The 10192-nt window shown below is 43.8% G+C and overlaps 1 protein-coding gene across 1 annotated transcript; it reads left to right on the top strand.

Annotated features, from left to right (window-relative positions):
- Positions 1–5598: 5598 nt before the first annotated feature.
- LOC147899638 (ENHANCED DISEASE RESISTANCE-like protein (DUF1336)) lies at positions 5599–7364 on the top strand. Its single transcript, XM_087378702.1, has one exon. It carries the CDS (start codon positions 6191–6193, stop codon positions 7064–7066), a length of 876 nt encoding a protein of 291 aa, XP_087234828.1. The 5' UTR covers positions 5599–6190; the 3' UTR covers positions 7067–7364.
- The last annotated feature ends 2828 nt before the right edge of the window (positions 7365–10192 follow it).

The following is a 10192-nucleotide window of genomic DNA, read 5'->3' as shown; positions in this document are numbered from 1 at the left end:
TTTGTTATCTTAAAGAGATGCCACTTTTCATTAGGGGAGATTTGGACTAAAAAAGGGCGCTTTGGATCTAGAGATTTAAGCATGAACTTAATATTTTGTTTAAGCTTTAGACCAATGGGGCTTTAGACCAATGGGACTTCGAAGAATACCAAGCTAGGTTGAGAGCCTATCTAGGCCTATACCTCCCTAACAACATCTCTGCACAAATGGGGTTGTATTGTATGGGACATGTAGTCTTACCTAGGATGGACTATGGTCAAAGGTTGCATGGCCTCTAGCTCACGGGTGAGCTTGAGGGATCTACGATTGGCTAGTGATGCACTAGCCTGCACCATATGTGTCCTTGTGTTTGTACACGAACAATTGTTGAGCTTGCCACTAGCATGGAGATAGAGGAGATCGTAGAACCCCCAGTTAGTAACGACTAACCTATGGGTGCATTTTTTTTGTGAGCATCTTTTGGCGAGCGTGTACAAAAATGGCGAGCTCTCTCTCTCTCTCTCACACACATTATTATTTTTATCATTGTTATTGCGCTATGACAATCCTCTCTCTCTCTCTCTGTCTCTCTCTTTGTCTTTGTCTCTATCTCTTTCTCTCTCTCTGCCTCTCTCTCCCTCCCTCTCTGCCTCTCTCTCTCTCTCTCTCTCTCTCTCTCTCTCTTCGTCACATTCCTCTTGAAATAAATTAGTCTCTCTCTCTCTCTCTCTCTCTCTCTCTCTCTCTCTCTCTCTCTCTCTCTCTCTCTCTCTCTCTCTCCCCTCTCTCTCTCCCCCTCCCCCCCCTCTCTCTCTCTCTCTCATTATTGCTATTGTTTTTCTTTTCATTGTTATTGCACTATGACAGTCCTCTCTCTCTCTCTCTCTCTCTCCCCCCCCCTCTCCCCCTTTGTCACATTCCTCTTGAAATAAATCAAATTTTCTTTCCATTGTTATTATGCTATGATTCTCTCTCTCTCTCTCCATCACATCCCATAGAAAGAATTATTAGTCTTCTTTGTCAATGTTATTGCACTATGATATTCTCTTAGTCTCTCCCCATGTCTTTGCCCTCTCTTCCAAACACATGATTATATTAAGCCTCACCTTCACATTTAACGATCGGCATGAATCTTGTCCATATCTTGAAAAAAAACCACTCCAAAATGTTTTTTCCACTTAAGTTGAAAAAAATAATTCAAACATGAACGATTGTGGAATAGACTAGAAATTAAAACTTAAGAGAACTTGTATTTCTTAAGATATTAGACTATGGAGTTTTGCATAGATACGAAAGTCACAACTTCACATCCCAAAAACTCTCCTTGAATTACATTGTGGTTTTCTATTATCATTCACCCATAATCATGGGTATGTCTTCTCATGAGATAGTGCCATAGCCAACCCTATCATTAAGAGCATAGGTTGATGGATGAACATGTGCTCATTTTGATGGAGACCCATAATCACTCTTAAAACCACAAAGTAGATTTGTTTGCATCAGAGTAGGATTATGGAATGATTTTGTTGGCAGTAGAAATGCCGTTTTAGGTAGCGTTGATTGGCATAATTTTTAAGGTGGCTGACATAGGATTCATGGATTGTGGAGTCCATGTGTGTTGGCAAGAGTGGCTAGATTTGTTGCTCGACTCTTGTATCCATGTGATGGGTTGACCTTTGTGGAGAGTCGAGTGAGAGATAGAGAGAGGTGTGTGGAGGGAGAGAGTCATGGAGAGAGAGAGAGGGGGGGGGGGGGGAGAGGGAGGGGAGAGGGGGGGGGGGAGAGGGAGAGGGAGAGGGAGGGAGGGAGAAGGGAGGAGAGGAGAGAGAGAGAGAGAGAGGAGAGGAGAGAGGAGAGGGAGAGAGAGAGAGAGAGAGAGAGAGAGAGAGAGAGAGAGAGAGAGAGAGAGAGAGAGAGAGAGAGAGAGAGAGAGAGAGAGAGAGAGAGAGAGAGAGAGAGAGAGAGAGAAAGAGCGAGAGAGTGAGTGAGAGAGAGAGAGAGAGAGAGAGAGAGAGAGAGAGAGAGAGAGGGGGGGGGGGTTTGAAAGGGGGATGAGTGGATAGAGGGAGTTGAGAAGAAGAGAGAGTACATGTGCATTACAGAGAGGAAAGCATGCATTCAAAGAGAGGAGAGAGAGAGAGAGAGAGAGAGAGAGAGAGAGAGAGAGAGAGAGAGAGAGAAGAGTGAAGAGAGAGAGAGAGAAGAGAGAGAGAGTACGCTCGCCATTTTTGGGCAAGCTCACCAAAATATGCTCGCCAAAAAACATCCCCTCTAACCTATAGGGGTTGTTAGAAGGATCGTGCATGAAAATTTTGTGATGAGAAACCATCCTAGTGGAAAAGAGGTTGCACGTGGTTTGCCAAAGTGAATGGAATTTGACTCCACGCCAAACATCATGGCCATTGGATCATCCAAGAAGATCAAGGTCATAAAAAATCGCCACCACAATCATTGATAGGACTCCATGTGGCATTCTCTAGTTTCATCATGAAGGGGGAGTAATTGAGGTATTGGATCTGTGCCCAGTACATTGCTTGACTATGCAAAGGCACCATTGGGCTTTTGCACACATACGGCCCATGAGACTATACAAATTTAATGCTTCTTGGCGGCCGCCCCCAATTGCATGTTCCTTTGTTATAGATATAATGGCTAAGATTAGATATACCTCAAGCAACCCTACTCCCAACACACATGGCAAGCATGCGTGGAGCTCCTTGTGGTTGTTCATGCAGTTGTCATTTTTGGATCATGAAGGCCAAATTATGGCACTGTTAGATGGAGTAGTTGATCCTATATCCTGGTTTATTCCACGCAATACTACTTAGCAACATTAGATCAAGCAAGACTTGATTTAGGAAATTCAAATTGCAAAATTAAATGGTTAATAAAACACAATACTTTCCAAAAACAATTTAACGCACCCCACTCTTCCTTTACCAGTTATCAAACTACCAATTACTATGATCTTCTGATGCAAAATTAAGAAAAGTAATCCACTTTGTAAATTTTCTTTATGAGGCCCTTTTTAAGCCCCAAATTTTCTTTACTATGATCTTCTAATGCAAAATTAAGAAAAGTAATCTACTTTGTAAATTTCTTTATGAGGCCCTTTTTAAGCCCCAAACTTCCCTCGATTAGAAAGATGTGGATATCATGCATTCTTATAAAGTTTAAACACCTAGCTAGGTGCCCAATGAGAGTGGGTTAGCATATTGGCTTAGCCACCTAGCTAGGTGCCCAATGAGAGTGGGTTAGCTTAACCACCTAGCTAGGTGCCCAATGAGAGTAGGTTAGCATATTGGCTTAACCACCTAGCTAGGTGCCTAATGAGAGTGGGTTAGCATATCGGCTTTACCACATTTATGATTGCTTGTAAAAAATAGGTAGTGGATAGCTAGCCATAATCAAGCCATGCTATCAACGAAAATGGGTGGATTTTGCCCCTTCCACGGGGTCCCAATGAGAAAGGGGTAAAAGCATGTGAGCATTTCCATGCTTGGCCTAATAGTATGATTCCTTGAAAAAGGAGGTAAAAGTATGGTTGTGAATGGGCCATGCCACCACATAGATGGGTGGGTAGTGCATCTTGCAATGCGTATGCCAAAAAGTGAGAAAGGTAGCAAGCTCTAAGATGTTTCAAAAGGGACATTGAAATAGGTATTCTCACATGTGTGTCAATTACTTCCATCTCACTTATGTGGATTGCATCACCTATCAAATATACGCATCTAGTCATGTAGATGAAATGGATTAGGACCATTACATGTCAGAATTTGATAAATGTTGTATGTTGAACAAGTAATGGGCACTTAATTGGAGAATAGTGAATGTTCTTACTTTTTTGCAATGTGTGATTGTTGGTGTTGCCATTAGATCTAGAGATTGCATCATATTTGGTATCACATATTTCCCGAGTCTCATCAATAGATAGTGGTTGTGGAAGTTACAATTCGTTGTCATAATCAGCCACTTAAGTAAATTGTGTGTGTGAAGATTTGAGTCACATTTGTAAAAGCAAATATTTCTTATTTCATTTAATATAAGGAGAATATGTTTTCCTCTTTCCTCTTATAAGAGCAAGGCATATGCTTCGACGGATTTGCTTGTCATGCAGTGATATCACCATTAGATTTCGTGTACTTCATCGAGCCACATCAACCTAATCAACCATGAACGTAAGTTTTAATCTAGAAAGTCGTTGCTTGTAAATGCCCACAAGGCCACTTATAATCCATGCTTGAGAACTTAATCAATACCAAAGACAACAAAGGATTAAATGAGCATCAAGAGATGCTATTGGGGTACTTCAATCAGTCAATTAAAAACATTAGAGGTCTAGTGAAAGTGGGTAGCATGTCAGGGTAATCATGCTTAGCTTCTCTTGTCAAGGTCAACTGATGCCAAACTTCGCTTTCTTTAGTCCCTTCTTGATACAATTGCAAGACTTTTTGTCAATGTTAAGTTGGCTTTCTTCTCCTGTCTTAGCTCTCCTCTTAGATAGGTGTTTGAGTATTGTTTCTTCTTCTTTTTTAAAATACTAGATGGGCCCAGAAACCATGATTTCTAGTTGCTTGGCCCTTGTGCATAAATAAAGCATGACCTAGCTTTTCCTAAGGACTTACAAATGATGGGCACGTACAAAGTTGAAAATTATATTTTAGAATGGTATCACAACATGATATCTAATCCACCATGGTTTACGATGGATACATAGCCGCTATGAGTGACATAAAAGGCGAAGGCCAAAAGCGTTCATGTGAGAGGAGAGGAGAGGAGTGGTGAACTTAATGAAGATAACACAACACACCTTATGGTTTACTACGATTTATGATGGACGCGTAGCGGCCAAATTTCTATATAATTGATCATCGATGAGTGATACAAAAGGTGAAGGCCAATAGCATCCACATGAGAGGAGAGGAGGGAGTGATGAGCTTAATAAAGACAACACAACACTCCGTAGAGACAACAAAATGGATTCATAGCGGATTCAGCAAAGCTGAGGAAAACGTAAAAGGGACGGAAAAGGAAGAAGAAAGAACCCCAACGCACGAAACCACTTGGACCCTCTAAGGACATGAGGGTACAGACATAAAGCCAAGGAGGGTGGAGGCTTGGCTCATGTGGAGGAAGTTGAGGGGAGAAAGCCAAAGGGAGGAAGGAAGGAGGAGGTTGGGACTGGGGAGGGATGTATTGTTGTTGACTAAAATTTAAGAAGCACTCGCAAGGGAGATTTGAGGGGGGGGGGGGCACTAATGGAATTATAATACTACCTTAAATAGAGATAGAGATGCAAGGAGGAGGAGTGGAATTTGAGATAATATACCTGGCCGCCCATAGCCTTACCCAAAAAGTAGAACAGTTCAAAGATGGAATTAACTGCAATGGAGGGTGGCTGGATCCAGCTGCCCATCTTTTTGCTAAGCTTTAGGCAGCTTTTCTTTCTCTCATCTTTTTTCTATACATAGCTTGCTCATGCATCTCTGTAGTAGTTTGCAGGTAAATTGGTAAAGTTCCTTGTTTTTTTTTCTGTTGGTTGGGGATTCTTGCTTCCCATCCTTTGATTTCTTCCTTCCTTCCTTTGATTTCTTCTTCCACCCCCCCCCCCCCCCCCCTCTCTGCTTGCTCAGCTTCTGTTCCCTCCTGCTTATCACCTTCATCTGCTTCATTCCCTTGTTACCCACCTTTGCTTTGCTCTTCTTGTTCATCTTTCCTGGTTCCTTATCAGCTTGATTTGCTCCACTCCCTTGCATTCTTGCTCTTCTTTTCCTAGCTTCATTTGCTCCATTTCCTTGCGTATTCCCCTTGCCCTCCTTCCATCTGTTCGCTCTCCAGCTTCTTGTCCATCTTTTGCTGGTTCCTTATCAGCTTCATTTGCTCCATCCCCTTGCATATTTCCCTTGTTCGCCATCCTTTATTTGCTTTCTTGCTCCTTTTCTCCACTTGATTTGCTCCTTTCCTCTGCATATTCCCTAGTTGAGCACCCTTGATTTGCTCTTTCCAGCTTCTTGCTCATACCTTCTTTCCTTGTATCGTTGTCAGGATCGAGATCTATAGCCCAAACAGCCTCCTCTCGGAAGTTATTCTTCTGCTCCATCTTTGCATTCCTGCTTCGAGCCTCTTTGATTCGCTCATTTGGATTGCTACATATTTCGGTTTTCTTTACCTTGCATATTCCTCTTTTTATTCCTCGATTGCTTCTTCCAACATGATGATGCCCGCAGAAGAGGATGCCAAGGATCCGGATTGGATACAGAAGCTCAAGGCTGGAGGAGCCGTTCCTCTGCTCTCTCCAGATGACTGCTCCGACGGCTGGGCTTGCCCTGCAGGCCACAATTTTCTCGTCAGGGGCCCCGATTATCTCACTTCTAAGGCCAAGATCCCCGCTGACGAATGGCTTCTCCAGCCCTTGGCGTTCGATTGGATCAAGAGCTCTACCAAGATCCACGAGGTTATGAGGCATCCCAACAGCCGAGTGAGGGCGGCCATGGAAGAAGCATGCCAGGGGCAAGAAAACGGCGTGCCTTTCGTCTGGGCTTTCAATCTGCAAGTACCCAGCAAGGATAATTACAGCGCGATCGCCTATTTCGTGTCGCTTGATCCAATTCCTCAGGGCTCCTTGATGGAGCGATTCCTTGTCGGGGACGATGCGTTCCGAAATTCTCGCTTGAAACTCATCGCTAACATCGTGAATGGACCCTGGATCGTCAAGACAGCAGTGGGTGAGCAAGCTATTTGCATTCTGGGGCGGGCTGTCTCCTGCAAATATCATCAAGGTGGCAACTTTATAGAGGTGGATGTAGACATCGGCGCTTCCATGTTGGCCAACGCTGTGGTTCACCTCGCATTTGGGTATGTGACGAGCCTTACTGTCGACCTCGCATTCCTCATTGAAGGGCAAACTGAAGAGGAACTACCAGAGAGAATTTTAGGGGCGGTCCGGTTCGCCAATTTGGATCCTGCGTCGGCGAGATCGATAGATGTCCCCGAAGAAGAAGAAGAAAGCTCAGAGGAAGGTGCCCCTTCTTTGACTTGGTGGCAGTCCCTCAGCTCTTACATCAGTGGCGAAGAAACCGTAAAATAATCGGACGAAGAACAGTACCAGGTATTTGCTTGTTGCGTATGTCAGGGAAAGCCGAGCTCAGATGCCGGACTACTGAACTTGTGCGTCAGTTTTGGCTTTGCAGAATCAACACAAGCAAAGCCGAACTTCAGCCTAGCATTCTTTTTTAGTTGAATCATATAACCTTGGGAGGTTGCCAACTCGCCTGTTGTATTTGATAGCTTTCAGCAAATTCTTTCATATAACAAGACCAGCCTGCTAATGGTCTCTTGATTGTTCAGGCTATCAATTAATTATACCTGAAAATGTTTTGCTCCAATTTGTCGAGATGTAGCCTGCAGTTGATTTAAGTACCCGACTAAAAGTTCTGGAGTTCGATTTCTCTGTTGACATTCCATACAATTGCTGCTTTTCTTTTTGTTTGGTGTCTTTATCCTCGATCAAGCGGTCATCAGAAAGCTCGATCAAGCCGTCATCAGAAAGCTGTAAAGCACTGGTAAAGCAGGGGCTCACACACACTCATAAAGGCTGAAAGGCATGGTATCGAGATCTGTTAAGTAATGATTTTAGCATCGAAGGCAATCTTAACTAGTTACGAATCTTCATGTCTCTTGTGGTCTCTTATGGTCTAGATCAATATTGGATGTTTGAAACAAGAGCATTTATCACTTCTCAATTATAAGATTGATGAACTAGATGTGTATCGTAATATTCCCAGAGTGGAATGAGGTTCTGTTACTTTCTTCGATGATCATGGCAAAGTCGTGTTCTTCTGTGTGTTATCAGGTCAAGCAATTTAAACATTGTTTAGCACTTAGTGCCCATAGTATTTGTGATCAGGTTCTCTCTCTCTCTCCCTCTCTACCTCTCTCGCCCCCCCTCCCCCCCCTCTCCCCCCTTTCTCTCCCTGCCTCAGGATGGCTCTTTGTCCTTGTCGTTGGAGAAAGCCAGAATGACAATTAGAGCTTCCGGGAAGCCTCAGTGGGTCTGCAGTTCTTTCCCAATGGAAAGAATGTTCCTATTTGGATGTGCATTTTACATTCACAAGACAACGGGAAAAAATGTCTGAGCATGAGCAGTGCAAAATGACACTGAAGGAAAAAGTCTGATCATATACAGGAAATTTATGTCCAAAGCAACTCGAATATCAGTGACATTCAGATATTGTTGTGCTCAGGCAACATAGTATTTCATTGCATGCTGTGCAAGGTCTGGCTCATGCTCACCTCTATCTATCCTTACAGTTGTTGCTGCCAGCCAGCTGTCTGTATTGCAAGGCAGTATTATCGTGTTCTTAAGATTTTGCTGATGTTCTAATGTGGTATTTGTGGTGTTATTTTCTTGGATGTCTTGAGTAGTCTTCCTTTCTTGGAAGTATTTGTGGAGCCTTGGTGAGTTGGCATGTTCCTGGCTGGATTTTGATTGAACGCTTGAGAGGTATCTATCCCCCTCTGTCATGTGCATGGTGTTACCTAGGGTTGGATAGCATGTGAACGTGTGTTATGGGATAGCAAAGGGCTGGATGGCTATTTTTAGCCGAGATTGCTTCATATATAGTGCCCGCTTTATATGGAGGGAGCTATTCATAGCATCATGCTATCTATAGCGAGTTTCTTTCTATATAGAGGGAGGGCCAGTGCTATTGTGCCAGTTCAGTTGAGCGCTCCTCAACTGATGGATGGGGCTTGGACCCTGGTCAGGAATCTGGCCATCTACATAGCAGATCATAGGTGGTGTATTGAAGGTCCTCTGGACGGACTCAGGGGTATGGGATGCCTGGGTTAGAACTTGTCAAGCTGCTCAATCTGTATAATGGGGGCTGATGTGGTGGGAAATGGGGAAAGATTGGTAATCCATCATCTGTGCTGGCTGAAAATTCAGCTTCATGAAGAGCAATATTCATGTGTTGTGAGGACTTTTAATTGCATGCTGAAGGAAGTTCTCCACAATTTGAACTTCCGGGGACAGCTGTTTGCTTTTAGAACAAGAGTTTCCCAAATTTGACATTTTCTTTGTAGATTTTGTGGAGGCTCAGCTCGTGATGCCTGATTTTCAGAGCAGCGTAAGCATAGTTGTGAGAGATGGGGAAGAGGAATAAATTGCAATGATGCTGGTGCTAAGATGTATAACCCCATGGCAATGCTTGATGAGTTCTTGCCTGTCGAGATTGGACAGTAAGTGTCAATTTATCAGTAGTTAAATCATTACTTGGATGTCCATTATGGGTCAACATAACAGAGAAGCACTGATTGGTGTGACAACACAAGAAACTGCTAAAGAAATCTAAGATGCTGTGCCTGGCAGGCAAGATGGTTTTGGTTAAATACATGAAAATCTAATTTTTGCTGAGCCTGGCAGGCAGCTGGTTTGGTTAAGCACATGCCATCTGCCTTGGTTGTGTTTGTAGCCTGTGTTTGCTGCTTGGATAAGACCAGTTGCAACAATGGATGAGGGACTGCGTGCTATTCCATAGGAGTTCTTTGTCCATCGCACACTCTCCAGGAGGCGGTGATTTACTTCCATTGTTGTAAGTTTGGACAGAATGGCTGTAATTGTAAGAAGGCGTGGATCAGAAAAATGACGACCAATCTGAGGAGGAAGAGTCAAGTTTGGGCAGTGCACATTTTGTTGTAAGAGTGGAAACCTGCCTAGTGCATACTCAGCGTGAGAGGTATGCAGACAATGATTTGATCATGACCATGCCGAATGTGGTGATCTGTGGCCTACAGCTGTGAAGTTCATTGTGAAGGTGGAGGGCAGTCGGTTGAGGGTGTAACTGTTATCACAGTGGAGATGAGATCTAGTAGGGCACTTGATGTGGAGCATGATGATTTTGGAGTCTGGAGACATCGACAAGATATCGAGTTTAAAGCTACATAGATGTGAAGAAGGGATGGACTTCTGGCCATGGTGGGCACTCTATGAGAGTTGGTGGACTCTGACAGAGTTGGGTGGGTACTTATGGGATTAGTATTCTCTATGGGATTAGTATTCTCTAAGTACGCCATGCCATGGGCATCTGGAGCCATGGCATGACGGCCTTGCTGGCAGCTCTGCAGCCCACTGCCAACCACTGCTGCAGGACAGCAGAGTACAGGAGCAGGTCTGTTGCACAGTCGGCAGCAGCAGAGCAGCAGTCGATTCAGC

The sequence above is a fragment of the Dipteris shenzhenensis genome, chromosome 8, assembly GCF_047967505.1.
Source record: "Dipteris shenzhenensis isolate YYH24624 ecotype China chromosome 8, Dip_SZ_1.0, whole genome shotgun sequence".
NCBI classification, from domain to species: Eukaryota; Viridiplantae; Streptophyta; class Polypodiopsida; order Gleicheniales; family Dipteridaceae; genus Dipteris; species Dipteris shenzhenensis.
The sequence above is the reverse complement of the archived record's forward strand: the minus strand, read 5'-3'. Positions and strand labels throughout refer to the sequence as shown.